Consider the following 23,883-nt stretch of genomic DNA (forward strand, 5'->3'; position numbering starts at 1 on the left):
TTTGGTATTTACAGCAGCTTAGAAGCAGGAGCTGCAGTTTTCATGATGTAACCAGGTCTAGGACATGAACTTAGAGAATTCCATCACTAGTACCAACAACTTCGGGAGCATCCTGGCAAGTTTCATGCGTATTTTCAAATGTCTATTTCAACATTTAATTACATACTAGCCAGTGTTGAAGGCATGTTAAGAAAAGGGCGAATTTCAATGTTAACCCCATTAATCCCGTCCCATTTCTTATCCAACACAAATCGGTTGTGATGTAGAGGATCCTTTTGGTCCCTCAGAGGTTTCTTTAAAAATACACCAATAAGTGCAGCAATATCCATTTTAACCTTTAAAAATTGAGCGCGATGAGAGCGAAGAAATCAAACATGTCACAACGCATTGCTCTACTCCCTCTTGGTAGCGTTGCTCTATCTTCGCTTTGCTCTCCACTATGCGCGGTCCTATATGTTAACTTGTGTTTGTTTTCGCCGCATTGCTGTTTGCTATCATCGCCGCTTTGCTTGCCGCTCCACTATGTTTCCAGCCTAGCTAATAATATTTGTGACGTACTCATACGGCCTCCCGATACATGTTGCGGGAATACCCAATTTCGAAAACTTGCCCACAGCTCTACCTTCCTTTTATAGTGGTGAGAAAGAATAAATAAATTGAAAATGAGTTTTACGAGCGATAAAATGAGAAAATGTTGCTTTGCTCTCGCCCACTTGCAATTTACCCGAAGATATTATTTTTTTTATTCTGAAGGGTTTACTTTTACTTTTATCATTACTTTATTTACATCATAATTTTGTTTCGTAATTATTTAATGCCAAAATGTAAGTGTGCTCATGTTTAGTGCCCTTGAAATGTTTAAATAAACAATAGAAACGTCGGCAAGGGATAAAAAGAATTTCAATTCTTTGCCGGCAAACTGTTCAAAACCAAAATATAATCTTTGAATCAAAATTTACGTAGCTAAACTCTGACCAAGCCTCGATCTAGAGGACTCGTTGTGATGTTAGAAGAAGAATATAATTTCGTAACTATGGTCACCACTGCTGCGTCCTAATGGATATTCCAGTTACAATTTTTTACCTTTTTCTAATGAAAACATAGATAGATGGACATTGTGGAGAGTTGGTAAATGACAGGCAATGTCCTAACAATGAGTCTGTTTTCCAAAAAGAGATATAAAACAAAAAATAGCAGCCACATTATAGAAGAATGGATTGTAGGGTGGATAGGTGGTTAGGATAAGAAAAGACTCTTCATGACAAATAGACATGGCCGACCAAGTTTCGCATCATCAACGATACCCCAAACCAGTCATCTAGGGAATAAAAAATACTATGTACATTTTTCATGCTGAACTCTATTTACTACAATCTATCTCCATCACATACGGTAAACCTTGATATTTCCATATCAATATACGCTCTTCCTTTTTAATAATATTTCCACAGAAAATAACGAATGGAAATCACCAAAATATACCATTCTTTAGTTTAAATTAATATTTAACCCCTCTAACTGTCATCCAATTGGTTTTTCATGTAGAAGTAAAAAAAGATTATGCACGGAATCATTTGCGGTGGTAATAAAAAATCATTATTGATCATGCACAGAATCATTTACAGTGGTAATAAAAAATAATTATTGATCATGTACTGGTCAATGAGTATCAAATCACAATACTTCCGATTTATTCAAAGAATTATGTAATAATATTTGACTTACTGACCTGACCCTCGGACACCTTTGTAATTAATGTCAATGTGTCCTCTAGATCGAGTCTTGGTTAGAGTTTAGCAACTTATATTTTGATTCAAAGATTATATTTTGGTTTTGAACAGTTGGCCGACAAAGAATAGAAATTCTTGTTAACCTTTGCCAACGTTCCTATTGTTTATTCAAACATTTCAAAGGCTCTAAACATTAGTTAATGTAATTGAATTGTAATTAATTCGTCTCCTCACAAGCCAAACGAACTTTCTGGATCCGCCTCGACGTAGCAAGCATAAAGTACACATCTGAAGCAAGCATTGAAATACCAAAAACAAAAAAAAAACAGAAAGAGGTGCTAAAAGTGCTGTCGCAATTTCAAATCTAAAGGAAATTAGTTAATCGAAACAGCAAATTTAAAGAACTGGGTAACTGATTTTGGTTTGGGAAATGTCCACGGTATTTATTTAACTTGGAAAACTTATGGTTTATGTAATATTTTCAATTTATTTGTTCGAGGAAGTTACTGGAAAACGGAGATACCTTTAAAATTGAATCATACTTCTTTCGTTAGCTAGTAGCATCTTTCTTACAATTTTATTTACTTTATTTTTCATCATTACTGTTTTATGTATTTATCTATTTTTTTGCGATATAAATGATTCCTATAGTAGTAATTTTAGACAAGTAGTAACAGGTCTGCATTGAACTTAGTAATTTGGAGCCTTGATTTCCTAGAGAAAACACTTGTTTAATTACGTTGTCAAGAAATTTTTAAATAGGGTAGAAGGGTATTTAAGAATTAACAAAATTAGTAAATTTCGATAGACGTTTGATACGAAGTTAATTAATTAATTAATCCTTTATTTTTAAAATAAACAAATAATAGTACAAAATTCAAAATTTGGAAATTGCATGGCTTATAGCCGTCTGCAGGAGTTAGCCTTTATATAAAGAAAGAAAAAATATTACATAAATACATTAAAATAAGAAATACAAAAAAATAAGAACATGATACAAAAAAAAAGAAATAAAAATAAAATAAGGGTTGAAGTAATTACAATGGGGAGGAAAACAAATTCTAAAGCTAAAGAAAAAAAGAAAATAAAATAAAACAAACTTCTTGAGAGTTAAAAATAATAATAATAAAAGATATTTAAATTGTACATCCTTCATTTATAATTTTGTGTCTTACAATCCAGGCTCTCTTAGCAAAAGTGATCAGTGGAAGATAATCCAGGGTGGACAGCAAATCCACAATATAATGACCAGAAAGACTAGAACTCCCCATGATCTGGAGTCGGAGTTCGCCTAGAGTAGGACATATAGCCAGGAAATGATACAGATCCTCCTGTACCCCCAAGGAGCACAGAGGGCATATGCTATCATCACCTTGCCTCCCCAACCATGGGACACTATTCAGCCTGAGTAGCTCGGCTCGAATTTTAAAGAGCCAGCTAAGGTCTCTAAAATTTAATTGCGCGTTGGCTATATGTCCAAAAAGCAAACTGCTATCATCTATGTCCTCCATTAGTGTCCTGTAAAGGAGGAAACGCTCCGTCCTTCTGGCCCTTCTCACAGACTCCTCCAGAAAAGCACCCCGCACTATATCCGCCAACGCAGTCAATTGCGGTTGCCACACATTGATGACGTCCAAGGATAAGTCGAATGCCAACGAATGTTTCTGCGCCAGGACATTCCAACGACGGAAAAATGCCGCACCCCTTCCAATAATTTCGAGCGCCAGAATACGTGAAAGACGGGAAGCTGGAAGCATAAGGATTTTACGGATGTATTTAAAGTGGAGGTGTAAGGTGAATACAAAAATAGGATCGACCGAGGTTTCCAAGTGGAGGATGTAATTAGGGGTAGAAGTTGGGAGCGCAAAGAGCTTTTTAATATAGTAGCGCTGGAACTTTTCTAATACTTCAAATTCTTCACAACCCCAGATCTGACAACCGTAGCAGACTATCGCACGGGCAAGTGCATTAAAAAAATTAAGCTTTGCGTAGAACGGGACATCATTTTGAGCTATGAAGCTGGACCAAACTCTATTAATGCCTGCCTTAGCTGAGGAAATTCTATCAACTAAATGTGGTGTGAAAGACAGACGCGAGGTTAACAGAATCCCTAGATATTTGTAAGAATTTACATTCTCCAGCCGCTTGTTCTTATAAAACCAACGCTCGTTGGCCGCTGGTCGACCTCCTTTCTTAAAAACTAAGACCTTAGACTTGCTGAAATTGAGAGAAAGGTTCCAACGATTGCAATACCTCTCCAGAAGATTAATATTCCTCTGCAGTAGAACAGGATTATCGGCCAGCAACACAACATCGTCAGCGTACATCAAAATAGATACGAAGTTTATAATTTGTTGTGACATTAGAAAGCAAATTTAGTTTAAATATAATGCTTAAAAAAGCGAAAGTATATTGATGTTTCTAACATAGAAGATTTGCTTTTATATGTGCGAAAACCATTTACATGGCACTGGATATTCCATTATATGGATGAGACAGCATTAACCACCCCCAAAGAATGTGCCTAACTTTTAGAAAAAAAGAAGCAGCAGCTAGGTGATATTTGGCCAAGTCACCCTGAAGGGTGATCTCCAAGTTGATATATTGTAAAAAAAGAGCGATTTGAATAGAAGCTGGGGTCAGAGAGCCTGTTTGCGGTGACCCGTTGACATTAGCCACATCCCAACTTCTGCTATCAATCCTAACTGTCTGCATCTTAGAGCTAAGTTATTTCTTCACATCCTTAAAGGGTGCAACCATTAAGAGAATCTAGTTTTTAGAATGATATATTAACAGATACATTCATTAAATATTATTGGACATTATATTTAGAAAGTGATATAAACAAGTCACCAATTTATTTTCTCTTACAGTTCTGGGTAAAACAATAAAGCAAATTATCCAAATTGAGTTTCCAGGAAAAATCGTTTTGAGTCTACCTGAGTTCAGAAAAGTTTCGAGACATTTTACCCGGAAAATTCATTTAGAGTATGCCTCAACATCCCTAAAAATATTATAAGGAATAAATTAGAACTGTGCGGTTGGCCAGTTGTAAAAGGGTTGATCGTCAATAACTGCACGAAAAAGCGTAACGTTGAAAAACACCCAACTTTGGATTTTTTTTCCTCTTTTTCTATAAAAAGTTAAAATTCCTAAATTTTCTTTAAAATATAGGGCAAATCCTCATTTATAGCAGTAATTTTTTCGCAATAACGTAGACTAAATAGTTATCGAGAAAAACGATGCCAAAATGGGCGAAGATGGCATTTTCAAAAATTGTTCTTGTTCTTCTTGTTGTAGTTTTTGTTACCTTTTTTATAAAACAACATAGCGCCTAAACGCGCGAACCTATTTTCATGAATGACTTGTCATTCGATTCGGAATTGATTCGGTACAAGTAACAAGCAATTAAAGAAACTAGTACTGAATGAGCCTTTCACTGTAGGAGATTTCCTCTAGACTTCATATTAAATTTCATGTTCCTGGTCCTCTTACTTTTTTGTAAAAAATTATTTTTCTAGTAGAATTTGTATTGGAGTAATTCATTGTAATATAGAGTTTTACGGTAAAGTTAATATTTTTTGAAATTCCTAGTTTAAGTGCAATGAATAGATTCAAAGTTCGGTTACTGCAGTGGATGTCCTGTGAGGATTAAAACCGACATTTTTATTTATATTAGGGATAACGTCTCTAAGTTTACATCTTGTTTCATCTAGTTGTCTTTTAGCCTTGTAAATACAAAAACTGTAAACGTGGTCTGCGCAAAAGTTGGTAATAAATTGTCAACATTAAATGCAACAAAAGGGACTAACAGACCTTCCTTCTCAAAGAAGGTATTCCTCCTTAATTCTCAAAAACTGTAACTGTCCTTAGGGCCGATTCTTATTTTGTTTCCTGTAGATCACATTCTTCAGACAAATTTACGGATTCTTTAAAATTATGTGATCCTAATATTTAAAAAGTAGTATCAAGACAAAAACTCTTAGAGGGCAAATCCGAAGAGAGAAGTGAGTAGAAGAGGGCTCCCAAGAAAAAAATTGTTAGATGGGATTGAGGGCATTGTATCAGAAATTGGAAAAACAAAGCTCGCGACTGATCAAGATGGCAAAAAATTGTGAAAGTGACCCAAGTCCTTGTACGAGTAGGATCGTAGCGCCACAGGGTTGGTAGGTAGTATGAAGACTTGGCTAAGGTGTACGAATCCCGGGTTTTTGAAAGAATTCAATCTTAAAGTAAACAATTTTAATTGATAATTCCGAACATCACAGGTTCCTGTTTGAACGTTCAACATTTACAAATCTCCTGCTAATTCAAGAATGTACTTTAAAATTATTTTCACAAGCAAACGTTTGATTTTGTAGTATATATTATTCATCTCTCCAAACTTAGGTTTAATGGAATACTTGGACAAATTAATATATTTTATTGGCTGTAGAGTTAATCAATTGGTGTAACACTAATGGACAAAATTAAATTACATACTTCTACTAAATTCGAATTTATCTCGAGAGTTCACTAAAACTCGCATTAGTTTTTTATCGTTTAAACGGCATAAATGAGATCAACATACCTTCAAATTTACTTAAAATTTTCTTTTTTCCAACTAATTTAAAATTAATTATTCATTAATCTTTATTTGAAAAGTACAAAATATTGCAGAACTAAGCATAAACATATAAACATATTCAGTAAGGCGTTTAAAGAATAATATTGAGAAAGGCAAAATAATTTCCTTTTGTTTTAATAGCAATATTCAATTATGTTGAATATATTACCAATATTTGATAACGGTTGAATAATTTTACCAATATTAGATTTCTTCAGTCGGTCCTCAGATCACTCTATTATCGCACCCAAATTAACAAAAGACAAATTTTGCCAAATCGTTTTATTAGGATAGTAAGACAGTTTTAGGTAAACTGTTAACTGTCAAGGTTTTCTCTATATTTTCTTTCAAATGCAAAAACAAACCTGGGGACACAAAAATCATGTTTTATAGCTCTTAAACTGTCACTGAATAAGAATAAATTAAAATTTAATAAAAAATAAAATTTACTCATTGTAAACATTATAAGTACGTTAATATGTTTCACAGTTATGACTATATTATTTTACTTGATTTAATTTCTATTGATTATCACATAATGATCAAGTTATGCGATAGTATAGCTTTATTTTAAGACAGTAATGAGGTTCTACAAAATAAATAAAATACGAAATAGCTTAGTAAAAAATTTCATTACTGATTAAACACATCGCAGCGCCACTGTCCAATATTAACTAAAATTAGTTGAATTTTGAACCGCTAGATGGCAGAAACGTTTACTTTTGTGTTACAACACTAGTGGATTTATTTTCTTCAAAGCAAATACAAAACACATATCATGTATAAATTAACAGCTATTTCTTATTATTACCATTGAGTAAAAAAAAAAAAACAGTGTAGTTGATACAATTAAAAATATTATTAAAATATCGGTCGGTCGGTGGCAATGGATGAATTTTTCACTTTTTTGAGATTTTCTTGAACATTCCCTTGCAAACGAAATTAATTTCTTTTGATTACTTTCGATCTCATTAATCCATTTAATTAATGATAAAAGAAATTTTTATTTTCACCTCTAGTTTTAAGTGAAATAGTTAGATTTTTAATGTGCCTTGTTTACCGCCGTATAATAAATCTCTACAAACGTACAAAATCTCTGTTAGTTGGCAGCAAGCACAGTTGGTGTAAGAAGTAGTTCTCTCTGAACGCGCACTATCTCTCTCTGAACCAGTGAGTGCACTCAGATTTAAGTGAACCTATTAGTCTAATTCGACCCCAATGATTTTCTTTAAATTTGGTAGAATCGTTGTGCTTAACTGATCTACAACTATTTTTTGAAGTAGCATAATTATACATTGCCACTTTTTAAGATCTATTGTGCTGCCCTTATTGATGCTAATTGAAACCCTACAAATACTCTCTCCAATCCAAAATATTTGAAAAATCTCACTTACTGCTCATTATTATTATGACTATGTACTTAATTCATTCTCCATCACCTGTTAACCTCCTATGAGCTCAATGTGTCTTGATTATTGCATCACGCATATTAGAAGGTGAATTGAAGTTTTTTCTAGTTTATCCCACAATTCTCAGGCGCCCTTTATGTTCCAGATCCACCTTTTTCAGTTGGTCTCTTAGTCTACCTTTCCTTATAGAAAACACGTCAGCTTAAAGAACTTAAAACACCACTAGCCATTTACAAATACTTTTTGAATAAAACAAACCCCCTTAAAGACCCTCAAAGTTATGTAGGAATGGCTAGTTACTCTATGTTAGCCCGGATGCTTTGTAGGCCCCGTTTTCGATCCTGTAACCTCTGGGCCATTCTTCTTTCAGCATAGATCACTTTACGTCTTGGTCTGATCTGGTAATGAAACTTTCTCCCTTTTCTCCAACTAAAAAAACTTCCTTACTCGTTTTAAGGAAGAATCCCTTTATCAGCCTCTTAGCATAATGGAGTAGTGCGAGGTTAAGGTTTTCTTGACCATGGCTCATTACTCTGTTCTTAGGAGCATTTCTCCGGGGGCGCCACGAGGAGACAGAGACTTCCCCCCTCCACGATGATCATTTGCAATTTTTTTAAATTAATTTTTAATTTTTAAAAAAGGGATAGTAATCAGGAGACGTGCTGTTACAAACTATGGAAATTATTCTATTCTTTGCGCTTAATAAATTGACCGCCAAAGGATCATAGATCGAATAACATCTCGTTTGGAAATATCGATTACTAATAGTAATCGATGAGAGGAAGGTTTCGTTGTGGTACAGAAGTGCAGTTATGTTCTTGCTCTCGATATGACAAGTATATTCTTTGTGGTTTCTTTACTATTTTCAATTAGATAATGACAAAATTGACAGGTCAATTCCGAAATACGGTGTGGGATCCAATATTAATAATTTCTCAAATTATTGCAGTGCAAAGCATTTTTTACCTAACGTTAGGTGTTTGGCTTATTACTTTAGACTTTATTGTGGGCGCTTCCAGATCATTAGATCATATTTTCAAATATCAAGTAAGTATCTATTCAGGTTTGAGCAAGAACTTGTAAATGCGTATAATTATTTTTTTGCATTGCTCACTTGCAGTCGTAAAGAATTTCCTAAGTCACAAAGTAATTTAATATGATATATAATGTGATTTAAAGTTATTACCATTCAACTTGATTAATTTCCATCCCTAACTGTCGTGTGCAAAAAGTCTTGGTAAATCTTTAAATATTTTTAAAAGCAAGACGTAGGTTTAACTAACATCATTATTAACACTAAATAGATATTTGATTTGAGCTAAGCCGTTAATGAAACAGAATTTGGACAATTTTCGTCAACTGCTTATTTTATTTATAAAGAATTTTATAAATATAAAGCTCCTACTTAAGAATTAAGTAAACAGTATACTCACAATTTAAAATTCATTTATAATTACTTTTAATTTTCTTACTTTTGCATTTACTTGTTTTATTTTTGTTTATGTTTTCTTATTTTACTAATCAATATAGTTCTAAAGCTGTTTTTTTTATCTTTAATTTTTTATTGGCCCATTCAGATCGTGACATTATGTAATTAAAAAAAACTTGTATATAAGAGCAATATTGTGCTATATATTGATTCGCCCACGACATCTTCAAGAGTAATGATTACGACTTATTTCTCTCGAGAATTTTCTTTTCTGAAGCAATTAATGCTTTGTTTATTAATATATTTGCATTTTTTTTTTTTTAAAGGAAATACATGGCAGAGATGGCGTAGGAAAACTCATCATTATTTCGTATCTCCTCAATTCTCTAACAGGGTGAGATGAAATATTCTTATTTTGTGAATCGATGAAATAGTATAATTTTTAACAAGTAAACTGTTACAGAGCTGTCAGTCTTTGGTGCCTAGTACAAAGAACTAAACTGTGTCTTGATTTTTCGGCAACTGCCCATATCCTTCATTTAGCATTATGCTGGATTTATAACGGGTATGTACATCATTATATTTAATTTTACGCAGGAAAAACAGGTTTTATTAAAGTGCATTGAATTATTTTTTACTTCACACAATTATGGGGTGGATAAAAGAAAAGTGACTTCTTTTCAAACAAAAAATTCTGACTAAAGATAAGATGTAATAAGTACCTTATACGAAACAGTGCTCTAATTTTTAATAATTTATATACAGGGTGATCCATTTAAAACGCACCAGTCGCTAATAACTTTTTAGGAAAGCGGAATTTCGAAAAAACCCATGAAGTAAACTATATGTTTTTTCTGTCTAGTTTTCAAATTTTTCACCCCCATGCTGTATCTTCATTTTTGGCGGAGTTACGGCTAAAAACAGGTTTGGAGTTTCATAAGGAACACTGGTTTTGACAATGATTATGAAAACTACATAAAAAACTGTGGAAAATGACGTTAATCCCGTTTTGATATCTCTAATATTTGTTGAGATATTCAAGATCAAAGTTACAATTTTTTCTATTCGTGAACGGTTTTTAGTATTAATTTTCCACCAGAAATACACGTTTTGGGAGGTCCTCTGGCTGCAAAAAATGTTATTTGTGACGCAAAGAACAATAATAATAATAATTGAAGATGTTAAAACATGTAGTGTAATGTAATGGTTGTGGGTGAGTCAGGATAAATTTGTTTTATCATCAAATAAAAGCAATCATCTAATCATTTTAACGTACGCCTTATGCTAGACTTCTTGACCTATGATTACGGTAAGAATGTCTTGCCAGGGTGTTGGTCTAGTGGTCAAGAGCGTGGTTTTGTAAGTGGCAGATCCCCAGTTCGAATCCCGAGTATGCCGTCATTCTTATTACTTAATAAATCATAATACTTTTTTTAATAAAGTGTAGTAATACGCGGGATTCGAACTGGGGATCTGCCACTTACAAAACCACGCTCTTGACCACTAGACCAACACCCTGGCAAGACATTCTTACCGTAATCATAGGTCAAGAAGTCTAGCATAAGGCGTACGTTAAAATGATTAGATGATTGCTTTTATTTGATGATAAAACAAATTTATCCTGACTCACCCACAACCATTACATTACACTACATGATTTAAAATATTCAATTATTATTATTTTTGTTCTTTGCGTCGCAAATAATATTTTCTCAGTCAGAAGACCTCCCAAAACGTGTATTTCTGATAGAAAATTAATATTGAAAACCGTTCACGAATAGATAAAATTGTAACTTTGATCTTGGATATGTCGACAAATATTAGGGATATCAAAACGGGATTAACGTCATTTTCCACAGTTTTTTATGTAGTTTTCATAATCATTGTCAAAACCAAAAATGAAGATACAGCATGGGGGGTGAAAAATTTGAAAACTAGACCAAAAAAACATATAGTTTACTTCGTGGGTTTTTTCGAAATTCCGCATTCCTAAAAAGTTATTAGCGATTGGTGCGTTTTAAATGGATCACCCTGTATATCTATATTTCTAGCAGTGATATTATTATATTATCATAATATGATTCTCTTTTGCATGCATCTTTCAGGTATTTCCCAACAACAATATCTTGGTGGTTATTGAATATAATTTCAGCAGGCATTATGTGTATTTGTGGTGAATTATTGTGTATGCGAACTGAATTAAAAGCTATACCTTTAACTTCTACGCCAAAAGTGGGACTGTGATAAAGTTTATTAAAATAAAAACAGAAAATATTTTAATGCTCTCCTAAGACAATATTTATATTTGAATTCACATATATATCTTGGTACTTTAACTTTATTTATCATATTTATTTTGTAATGACAAATTGTTGAAAAATAAAAGGTATAAATTGTAAATATGTAAATATAGTGTATATCTTGTTAAATTAAATTAAAATCCTGTTATCTAAAATGTTTATTCTTCATTGAATATCTGTAATTGAATAGTGGAGAGTAAAAAACCAAATCTTTTCAAAACCAGAGTCTTTTGGTCAGTTCAAATTTATTTAAATCTAAAGAAAAATGTTTGCAATAGACCGAGAATAGCAATTAATGCTTTTTAACTTTTTTTTGTACCATTATTGTTATTATTTATTACTACTATTGTTTCCAGTATTTAGCAAAATCTGACCTTGAAAACACTAAAAGATCAGAAGCACAGAAGGAAATTGAGTCGTAATTCTAGATTTTGAAATTTGTACACGTCTTAAAGCCAAAAACGAATTGTGGAAATTATATTGCAGTACCAAGTGATACCCGGACCTACACTAAACAGAAAGTTCAGAAGTCGAGAAAAATATATTTCTTTCGAAAGCTAACTGACTAACTTCTGCTAAATAGCATAGCAAGTCAGAAAGTGTATGGGAGCATGTTAGCACGATATTGTGACCCTGTGTTCGTACTATATGTAGTAAATCTTGAATTTCTTAACATACGACTCTGTTTCCTGTTCCAAAATTGAAAACGCTGAATTAAAATCTGAATCGTGTAAGATTTTGAGTAAATGTAGGCGAGGAGAGTTAGTAAATTGTTCAGAGAAATTAATGGTGAAAAGTAATACTTCTCATTAGAAGGGAATTGAGCTTTTTGGGATTAAAATTTCATTCATCTTAAAACGAATTTTTATTGATGGTCAAAAAGTAACATTTTTAAATCAGATGGTAGTGTATTATTAGAGTTTGGAAATATCTGTATGTCTTACCAAAATGAAAGATCTTACTTCTAAATTTACAGCGAATTTTATTGTTTTGTGCTTTGGCCTTTAGTCGAATGAATGAATAAAAAATGTATTTACAGTTATTTCAAGTGCACACGAAAATAAAAATTAAGTAAAATTGAGATTTAAAGCTTGCCGCCTATTTACATTTTACTACTATTTAGTACAGATTAAAGGAGAACATCTTTACATATTTAGAAAAAAAAACAGCGTGATATAGAAATTAACAAAATATGTTTCTAGGATTTATACATTTTATAGCCTACAGAATTTACCTTATAATTTACAATGCTGGCTTTATGAAGGACTTTTATGACAAGTAGTAACAAATTTGTCTAGAAGATAAAAAATAGAATTAGAGACGCTAGGAATGTCAAGTACCGCGTACAGACTATAGGTGCCAATCTAAGAAAATGAGCTGATAAATCTGAGGCATTTATTTTGTACTTTCTGTATTTCATTGTAATTGTTAGTAAAAGTATGAGATCAAAGAGGGGTTCCATACAAGAGAATCGGTCGAATGTAATGATAAATATTAATTTCTTATTTCGAAAATCCAAAGTTGAGTTTCTATTCAGCAAAGAGAACTGACAGCTCGTAACGTCTAGCGTTCGATTACATACATCATACACATGCTTTGTACAAGTTAGTTTTGAGTCTAAGCGTAAGTATTTAACATCTTTTTTTCTAGGGGAGAGAGGCACCATTTATCTTAACAGAATGGTTGACCACGAGTCTTCTACTAGTGAATAGAATCACCTCCGTTTTGGTGTCATTAGTTCTGATAATCCACGTTTTGAATATTTAAAACTTTTAACAAGATCTATTGATAGGTACCTGGCAATAGTATCAATTCTGAAAGAAGATGTAAACGAAGGAAGTACTGACTCTGGACAGTGCCATGCAGGTGCCCCTCAGGGCATGAAATCTTAGTGCAGTGCAGACTGCTCGAGCCTGGGATTTCACGGTACCAGACATTACTGAGCTAATGTCGCCTCTACGCCTTGAAAAAAAGAGCAATAGCAAGAAATTGACAAACAAAACTTTTTAAAAGCTGCATCACTATATTCGAAAACTTCATTCCCATTTTAACTTATAACATAGACACTATATTTACAAAAATGTAAACTGAATCTCTAATTCCAACCTCGCTTTTCAATCTACATTCTAATCCCGCAGTTTAGCATCTGTTAAAAGATCCAATCTTTACATATTTGAATTTGTTCAAAAACAATGAAATCTGGTGCATCTCAAATAGAAAAAGCATTCGTAAGGATGCGATTGGGAAAAGGTATAGAAATACGTTATGATCTACAGCCTTGTTGGCAGCTCCCCACATATAACTAAACCAAACAGGAGTTTACTCAAGAAAGTTCTTACACTGATCATAATTAGGGTGTAATTCCCAATGTTTAAACAGTATTTGATAAAGTTAGCAAATTTTAATTTTATTGCGTCAATTCAATAGTAGAATCCGTATACTACTATTTTAATCAACCAGACACTGAACTGTGTTTAACAATGAAGTGATAATTATTTTTAATTATTGCTTAATCCTCTAAAATTATACTGAAAGTTTTTGGGATCTACAATTCCAGTTACATATTTACATTTTAATTAAGAATTAAATGGCACACTGAAATTTATGAAAAAGTAGTAGGGGTAAGTGGAATATGACTGAGATGGTAAAGTTAGGTTATATGTGAAGGCGATCTGTGACTCTAAATTACAACTTATTTTTAGAAATGGCTACTACTGAATCGAAGAAAACACCTCCCAAACCAGTAAAAGGAAAAACATTAACTACCGAAGAAATTTACAATGGTTTTCAAATGCTGAGAACTGAACAACGGAATTTAATCAATAAATTATCTGAAGTAGAAATGGATCTCAATGAACACAAGTAGGTGGAAATTATTAATAAATTTATAGATAAATGAGTAGTTTTGACATTCCACGATCCAAGAGACATCTCGGACATCATATTTTTAGTATGTTACTCAATTTGCTTTACTTAATTTTATCAAACCGTACAATAATAAACACATTGCCAGTCTTGTTATATTTAGTGTTGGATTCAGAAAATATTAATCAGTTCATCATTTTAAAGGATAAAAGTTTTGAAAAATAATATATGTACATTTATTTATATGTATAAAGTATTATATATATGTTCGTTTACTTCGTTTATTTGGAAATTTTTATTGAAAAATTGAGTCACTGTTGTCTAATGAAACTATACATTTTTATTTAACATTGGTAAAAAAATTAAATTACTTGTAATAATTGTAAAAGAGTTATATTGTAGGTTTAAATAGTGGAAAGCACATATTAACCCCAAATTTATAACAGATGTTTGTAAATGCGGCGCTGAGAATCTCCGATCCTTTAGGGGAGGGGATGCTACTTTTTCTCTGAGTTGATATTGATCAGAAGATAAATTAAATACGACATTTAAGCTCTTCCAAGCTCACAGTAAACTATTTCAATTTTTTATTTTATTTCTACTTTGTTTTTATTTCTTATTGGAAGGATTGATAACCTTACCATTCTTTCATGTTCACAGAACGAATATGTTATTCCTTGAAGTAACTAAGCATGCAGTTTTCATCAAGTGTGAAAGCTGCTGAGGAAGAAAAGCTAGATTAAACCTGAGAATCGTTCCCGGGCCACGAAGGTTTAGTCCAATAGAAAGGAGAGTTCGGTTATTTTTGTTATGAACACATCCCAGTGAGGGCAATATCCACTAGTCTGCAGTAGTTGCCCGGGAACCATTCTGAAGTTTTACCGCAAAACTGTTGATACACTTTTTTAGTATTACTGAAATAAATTGTAGGTAATTATTGATTAATTATTACATTTTGGGGAGGGTCAAAGCTATACTTTACTCAAAGAGTTCGTTTAGCTTTCTCAGTGTAACGGTGTTTGTGGGTGAGTAGGTTTGTGGTTGGGTGATCTATAAGGCGAGTAAGGGAAGGTATAGCTAGAGGATTTGCTAAACATAAATAGATAGTTGCTCACGTCAACTATCTCTGCAGATGTATGTGTATTGTGGGGCAGTCAGTAAAAGTGTTGTCCGTGTTGTAACTGGTCGGTTATGCAGGGAACCAAGGTCCCCGAAGAAGGGGTTTATCCACATTACCTTAAACTCTCCGTGTATCTGTTATTCTTAAAATCTCACATGCAATCTCATGCTGATCAAACCGATAGGTGATGTGTGCGACATTAGTCCACTAAAGTAATTGCAGGTCCGCTATAAACGAAGAAAATACATTATTCTGATCCAACCACATATTTCTTAACATTATTGAATACAGTAATAATTTTCATTTTCTGCTCTAGGATGGTTCTGGATACTTTGAAAGATTTGGACGGAGATAGAAAATGCTTTAGGTTAATTGGAGGTGTTTTATGCGAAAAAACTGTGAAAGATGTTATTCCTACATTAACAACAAATAGGGATCAGGTACTGAATATATTTTTTGATATGTTTCTATAGTACATGATACTTGAAAATTAATAAAGAAATGTACTGATATTATCATAACTGTCTAGAAATTTTAAAGAATTGAATGCCTCACTAAAACGGAATTTACTCTTTTTTTAAATAATATTATGTGCAATAATTTTAGCTAAACATATTCAGATAGATAATCAAATATCTAAGCCCTGAAGATGAACTAAATATAGTAGTTCCAAACGATTGTCGTAAAGATTTTTAATTTATAAATTGATTAATACTCAAGATTACGAAAAAATGTATTTTAATGATTTGTTTCAGTTGTCAGCTTTAGCTGAAACTCTCAACGAACAAGTAACAAAGAAAGGTCAAGAAATTAACGAATACAAGGAGAAAAATAATATTAGAATAAGAGGTCAGGACGAGATTCCTTCTGCGGTTAATGATGAAAATGAACAGAAATCCGAAGCGCAGCCTAGAAATGTGATCATGGTCAATCCAATATAGTGATTTCTCTTTATGCAATATTTTCCGGACTAATAATAAATTTTCCTTTTTCTTTTTTATTTAATATGGAACTAAAACAAATTAGCATCATTGATCCTTTTGGTTATAGTGTGCGACAGTTGAAGGAATTAGTGATGATAGTAAGTGAAAACCATTTAACTTGGCTGACTTCATAAGTGAAAACCTTCCTGTTGTCACTTTAATTTAGTTTTTTTGTTTTTTAAAGTTGATTTAATTTCATCAAATTTTCTAAGAGATTTTATATCAATGTATCGTTCAATAAATTCTAAGTTCTCTCAGTTGTGAGAATTTGCTACCAGTTTTTTGAGTATTGCAGCTTCATTGTGAGTTATTTTATTTAAATATTACAAGATTATCTTGAATTATGATTACTAATACAATGGGTTGAGAAATAGTTGTAATTTCGAGCTTGCTTAAATAAACAAGTTGGGCCAAAAGTTTGTAAGAACACCACGAAATTGTCATTGAGTATTTTTTTTTTTTTATAATTACCTAAACAAAATATTCTTATCCATTGGAGTAAATTATTAAATACTGATCATAGACCTTAATATTAAATTGTATTTATTACATGACAGAAGCACCAAACTTGTTAAAGTATCAATTTTCTTTCGTAGATAATGTGACTTAGGATAATTTATAAACATTCATGTTTTCTGTGTAAAACGTTCTGGAAGTCTCTCGTTTAAAAACTTTATTCTAAGAAAATAGATTTAAAACAGATAAAAATTTATTTTGTTTGAACGATAATTGTGATGCATGCGGCCCATTACATGGTTGTACAAATGATTGTGTACACATTTTAAAAGAACTGGCTTTGATTTGGTGGCGGACAAAATTGTATCTTTTACTTTAGAGTTGTATAACATTAGATCTCCTTACTCTGCATGTACAAAAAAAGTTCAGAATACGTTATATTTTCTAAAAACAAAACAAATGGTTTCCATTAACAAGTAATGTTTACCTTATTTTTTCTCTCTTACTATTTTCATAATTTGGAAATATAACAGGTTAATAATACGTATAGGGCCAAGGCTCTAATTAACTTTCCCACGTGAAAAACTAGTTATGGTCTTCCAAGCAAGATTTTGCACTTTCATTTGAATTTTTTAAACTTAGAACTTTACAAACTACATTCACGTTAAATGGTAAGATAAACCCATAAGTTGATATTACTTTACTCCTTATGATAATTTATAACTATTATGCTACTTTTGGCCTTTTTAAAACTATAAGGGCACTTAAGGAAGTTATCACGGTAATTTCTTCTCTTTTCCTAGGTGGTGGAAGTTGGTTTTTCAGTTACGGAATATATCTTTTTAAATATGGGCTTCCTCATAAGCGGCAATAATTCTAATTCGTCAAAGATCAGTAACTTTAAATTATTTCAGGTTTTATCGAAAGAGGCCACACTTGAATCACTAAATATGATAAAGTGTTAGTTCCTTTTTTATTAGATAAAAAACTTGAAAAATTGTTTTTAATGTAATAGCTAACCTCTCGGTATTGTAGACCTTCGGTTGCTTTTGTTGTGATATGAAGGATTCTTGACGACGTTTAATAGCTTAGTAGCACAAATTAGTGTTCTAATTGTGAAGACAAAAATTCTTTTAGTTATTTGAAAAATACTTTTGGAATAAGAGAGTCATCAGAGAAATTCATGTAAGTGTTACCGGCCATTTTCTCTTACCTCTATTATAGTAAGATAAGGTGTTGTATTCTTGCAGATTTTCTACTTTGCGTTTTCACTGAAAGTACCATTTTAAAGCGCCCAGAGTCCGAAAAGTGGTTAAAAAAAAAATGGCTGCGTGTTTGGGTGCACAGATGAGTTTTTTTAAATAATTTTATTCAGAATCTTATGAATATACCACTTGCATTGCACTTATTCAGATTAAAAAATGAATTGAAACAAATTGATACCATTTAGACAGAAGAATATAAACTGAAACAAAATAAAACTACATTAATATTAAATGAGAGCAGCTGAATATACCCTGTGAACTGAAGAAGTGTACATAGTTTTAAAGAACAGAGTGAAAATAAAGAACCTAAAGGTTATGTATCAAATTAAATCTAATATCGCTGAACTAGATTAACTGAACAAAGTAAATACCAATTGTAATGTAGGAGAAGAAATTATGTTTTAAACAAAGTAATTATTATAAACAAATGTGCAACGAATAGAATGTGAAGTGGAGTCTTACAATAGAGTAAAAATACATTAAACCGATTCTAACTGAAAACAAAAAATGTTTTAAACAAACGGTGTAAACAGCAATGTATAGAAATGTAAGTACATAACAAAAAATTGAAAATGTGAATTTGGGCAAAATTTAGGTAACCAGCTGGTCAAAGTCCATGAAGGTAATAAATGGGAAAAAAAGAGTGCATAATAAGACAATGAATAAGATGCTGGAGACTAGATAGTGGCTAAGTTTAAGACTGGAGAAGAAACTTCTGCAGAAGTAGAGCTCTAGTTGGGACCAACTGTTGACAGCTCAGTACGTATGATGTGCTCCACATTCTGTCCCAGTCCTTGGAGAGTATTTGAATAAGCATCAATAAAAAATTTAAAGCGACTTAAGTAAGACCATGCTCGCGTAAAATTTTGGTCATCTTGTAGGGCAGGAGAATTTTACTACTTTGCTGGCTAGACAACAAAGTGGGTAGATCTTTTTTTTTTATTCCCATCTTTTAAAGTGGAAAGTTCGTTCCAATCAGCTAATTGGTACATTTAAGGGAGAAAGCAGGACGATTAGTTTTTAAATATTTTCTCAAAACTGTTTCCACGATTTTCTTTAAATTTATCATGCTTAGTGTACCAACGTAGATCTAAAACTTATATTTTAAACACTTCCAGGAAAACTGGATTAAGGGACATTTGGGAGAGGGGGCCTAAAGTGCCGTTTCAATTTATTTTACTGTCTTGCCACCAGTGTAACATTAATAACAATAAAATGGGAGACAGAATTTCCACACTTGACGAGAATCGGCTGACGAAAGTGCTTCTTTAGAAGGGCTAATCCTTTTAATTTAGACATTTTTTTATTCAAATTTATTTTCGTTGAGATTAAGGTTGCTTTGCCATTTTACGTAGACTTGCATTCGTAAAAATGATAAAATTATTGAATTGCAGTTAGGCAGTCAAATATAACTAAAGTACGTATTAGGAAGAATGTAATTGTTAAAATGTATCATTCCACATTTTCCTCACTTTTTCTTTATGTTGGACTAAGAATTATAGCTGTTTAGCGTTTGATTACAACAAAAGATTCATTCAGATGGGAAGATGGGAGCAAAACATAGGCTTGGTTATTCATAAAAAAAAAAATTGAATCCGATAGAATTAATTGATTCGAGTTGAAAATAATTTTGTAAAAAACGTTCAAAAATTAAAAGACTAATTCTATCAATCATCACCAATAAATAGTAAGAAACATGGAATACGTATACGAAGTTGTTTTTTAAAAACTTTTAGAACAGTTTGATTCATTTGGATAGACTGACTGATGCAAGAGTTACAGAATATGTAGCAGTCACAGATTTATGTTTGCACCAATCAGTTGTGTTTTATGTTTGGCAATAAAAGTGAAAGTTACCGTAAAGTACATTTGACATTGTATTTTAATTCTACTCAAAATATTAAACCTTTACATTTTTAGGTGATAAGTTATTGTCTGTATGTTTTAAAGCAATATATCGTAGTTAATTTTGTTTTTTAGATAATTAGTTATAAGGTGACTATATTTGGCTTTCATTGAAGGTGAACTCATTAAAATTCATGGCCTAGTCAAGGTCTTTTGGGTAACAGGCTTCAGTATTAATCTAAACAAAATAGTAAATATTTTCTGTCTCTTAACTGATTGTACTCCTACATTTTTTTTGTTTTTTTTTTTGTGCAGTAATGTGTGTATACAAGCGATATAAATTCTTCCTCAGTGTTATCTTATCATTTTTTAACATTATGACTGTAATATAAAATCAAGTGGCCTTAGAAAACCGCTAACTATTCCATATTAATCATTCTTATTAGAATTGCTTTATTACATGTGAAATTATGTTGAACAGTTTTTTGTTTATAATAATAGTTTTCTGGGTGAATTTAGTGTCAAGTGCGATCCAATATCCTAATTGTTCGGTTGAACACAATTCACCTGTTGCATGGTCGGTCGATTGTTCTTCACTAAATCTGGACTTTTTCCCTCAACATTTATTAGGACATCCGGTGAGAAATCTGACTTTTGTGCATAATAATCTTAATTCATCTGTAAAATTTCAAGTTTGGAAAGATTTAGAGTATTTAAATGTTGCTTACAATAAATTAACTTATATTAATAATGAAACCTTTGACGGACTAGTGAAGTTAAAATATTTAAACGTATCGTATAATGGAATATCAAATTTGAATGGAGATGTCTTTAGTAAGCTACCAATCCTCAATATTTTGGATCTGTCAGGCAATAAAAATCTAGGAAGTAACACTGAAAGTTTAGAAAAAGCTCTGGATGGAACACTGCAAAGAGGGCTTAGAAAATTATATATTGCTGATATAGATATGTACGATATGAAGGACAATTTTTTTGACAGAGCGAACTTATTGTCTTTGATAGATATAAGTAATAATTATTTAAAATCGTTCCCTACGTTTCCAAAGTCGTTAAAAATTTTGGATATTAGTAACAATTCCATCAACACTTTAACTCTACATCCATTTTATCATTCTAGAGAGATATATACACTCATTGCAGAAAATAACAGAAATCTGACACAGGTGCAAACCGATACTTTTCATGGTATGACCGAACTAAAATATGTATCATTTAAAGGTTGCACTAAGTTTGATAATATTTACTATGGGACTTTTCATTTCAATAAAAAATTGCAATATCTGTCAATTGCGAATTGCAATTTCAAGACATTATCGAATGTGTTGAAACACGTTTTCTTTCGCGTAGACGTCGTAGACCTGCAGGATAATCCATGGCATTGCGACGCTGCTATTAAATGGTTCTATGTAATGGACATACCAAAAAATATGACGAAAAATTTAAGGTAGGTATAAATTTATGAAAAGAATTGTAACATGCATACGCTTCAATTTTTATATTATGCATTACATTCTTTTAATATAATAAATTAATTCTGTATGTTTATGTAAGTAATAGGTGTTGTCATAAATAATTGGTTTTCTAGGTGTGCAACTCCTTACGAAACGCCTCTTCTTGAATTCTACGGGCCTAAACATCATCATGAAATACTAAAAGTAGTTCTTGGAGTTTTAGTCATATTTGTATTTGTGTTCTTTGGATTAGGACTATTCTTTGCGTATGAGATGGAAAGAAAAAGAAAATTAGCCCATCCCTATATGCTACTGGGCCGTGGGGCACCAGTTTCTAGTCCCATTTACATTTCTACTGTTATGTAAATATGTAATACAGCAAAAAAAATTAAAGAATTAATATTGCAATCATTTGTTAATAAGTAAACGTATTTTTATGAAGTTTACATATAATAATTTTCGATCACTAAAATTGAGGTGAATATTGAAGAATAAAATTGTAGATGTAGCATTAAATAGGCTCGAACAGTAGTATGTAAATATATATATTTTTTTAATTAAGAGTGATTTTCTAGTAAGATTTGGAGAATTGCTTGTCAAATCCATAGGAGTAAGCTGTTTTTTCTGTTCCTTTTAGTTCATTTATTCTAGATACGATCAAAATTCAAGTGTTAGTATTAATCATTTGATAAGATTAAAGCATTACTTTAGAAAAAACAAAATTTTTAAACGATTTATAATTTAATTACTTTTTTAAAATGAGCTGATTTAATTCTAAACGATTAAATGAAATCTATTTAAATATTGTTAAGTTTTAGAGAACTTGTTATTTTCAACCATATCTGGAAATAATTTTTAATAGCAACATTAAATATTAATGTTAATAGCATTTTAATGGTTTTTGAGAGATTGTGCTATTTTTTGAAACCCAAAAAGTTTTTAGTTTTCTATCCAATTTTAAATTATTATTTAATAATTGTATTAAATTAATTAATTATGGTTTATTATTTAAAGCTCTTGGAACATTGTTGTGAATCACAAATATATATATCTATATGTTTGCTAGATTATAATGTAAATATTTAAATCTGTAAATAATTTGTATAAAAAAAGAATACAATTGTTGTTTGAAACTATTACAATAAATAAATAATTATTTTCGTTGATTGTTTTAGAAATATAAAGTGTAATGTAATTTAGAAAATGAAACTTGTAGTTCTTCGCAAGATTTCTCTTAATACTATTCTCAAAGTTTCAAACAATTCTTCTAACAATCATTTTCAAATATTTAGGTTCGAACTTAGAATCGCATTAAGTGAAATTTGGGTGTACTAATAAAAATAACAATTTTTACAAAAGGAAGTAAAAATGTACAACTATCGTATCATTTTTTTGTGATCAAATATTTATGTGTTCATTTTCTGTTGCATAGTTTAATAGTAATTGAAATGATTTTTTTTTTAATCATTTAAAAAAGATACGAAAACACTAATTTAAAATTAAAATTGGAAGATACAATTTATTACTTCCTCACTGTAATGAATGCTGTACTCTACTCTAATTAGTTCATGTTTCTACCGTTAGATAGCAGTTGTTGTACAATTTTCTGCAGGTGTTGGCGTAGAACCATTTTTTCTACAGTTATTTTTGTGTACCGACTTCTTAATTGTCAAATTTTAAAATCGAGTTTGTTTTTTTTATATATATACACAAGTTGAGTAATCTATAAACCATTATTTATGGTCTACATGAGAACTCAAAAAACCAAACATCGCCGGTTTGTAGTCAGGCTTTATGTTTCACTTATGTTCCCTAAAAAAACTGGCAGTAACTATGCAAAGAGAATCCATCAACTGGAAGAATCTATTAATAAAATTTGACATTTTCATTGCAAAGTTGTGCAATAATTTATTTCTTTCAAAAATCGTCCCTATGCGCTGTGTAATTGTAAATCAGCTACGATTTTGTACTAATTCCAGTTTACAAGAAAACCTAACTACCTACTCTTAGACGTAAGAGAAAGTCGTGTTAGTGCGCTCATTAGATTTATTCAAAATTGGTCAACAGAGCACCAATCTGAATGGGTCAGACCATCAGACCCTTTCAGGAAGTAGGAGTTCAACCGCGTACAAAACACTGAAGATGTTTAGGTCAAGTGTAGAGGCCCTAAAGAGGCATCCCTCCATCTTACTAGAGGACTGTGGGCCAATCCCCCACATCTCCGAAATCAAACAGATTAGAAGAAACATGAAACTCTACATAGGTAGATGAGCTAGGAACTAAGTAAGTAGAATGTATTGTGTAATATAAGCCAACTTCTATTTGGTAAATATTCCAGTTTACAAGAAAACCTTACTAAGTGCTTAGTAATAAAAAAAAGTCGTGTGAGTGTGCATATGATGT

General features: G+C 31.6%; 3 protein-coding genes across 3 annotated transcripts; all 3 read left to right on the forward strand.

Moving 5' to 3' along the window:
- The first annotated feature begins 8,539 nt into the window (after positions 1-8,539).
- Sys1 (Sys1 golgi trafficking protein) lies at positions 8,540-11,582 on the forward strand. Its single transcript, XM_074140068.1, has 4 exons — positions 8,540-8,792; positions 9,501-9,568; positions 9,638-9,739; positions 11,280-11,582. The coding sequence occupies exons 1-4, from the start codon at positions 8,622-8,624 to the stop codon at positions 11,416-11,418; spliced, it is 480 nt and encodes a 159-aa protein (XP_073996169.1). The 5' UTR covers positions 8,540-8,621; the 3' UTR covers positions 11,419-11,582.
- A 2,502-nt stretch (positions 11,583-14,084) lies between these two features.
- Positions 14,085-16,885, forward strand: Pfdn2 (prefoldin 2). Its single transcript, XM_074140099.1, has 3 exons — positions 14,085-14,336; positions 15,776-15,899; positions 16,215-16,885. Exons 1-3 carry the CDS (start codon positions 14,179-14,181, stop codon positions 16,398-16,400), a joined length of 468 nt encoding a protein of 155 aa, XP_073996200.1. The 5' UTR covers positions 14,085-14,178; the 3' UTR covers positions 16,401-16,885.
- Positions 16,886-20,014: 3,129 nt separating this feature from the next.
- Positions 20,015-23,375, forward strand: LOC141460255 (uncharacterized). Its single transcript, XM_074140085.1, has 2 exons — positions 20,015-21,473; positions 21,615-23,375. The coding sequence occupies exons 1-2, from the start codon at positions 20,479-20,481 to the stop codon at positions 21,844-21,846; spliced, it is 1,227 nt and encodes a 408-aa protein (XP_073996186.1). The 5' UTR covers positions 20,015-20,478; the 3' UTR covers positions 21,847-23,375.
- Positions 23,376-23,883: the final 508 nt, after the last annotated feature.

This window comes from Rhodnius prolixus, unplaced genomic scaffold (assembly GCF_049639745.1).
Source record: "Rhodnius prolixus isolate KJV_2025 unplaced genomic scaffold, Rpr scaffold_1, whole genome shotgun sequence".
Classification (NCBI taxonomy): Eukaryota; Metazoa; Arthropoda; class Insecta; order Hemiptera; family Reduviidae; genus Rhodnius; species Rhodnius prolixus.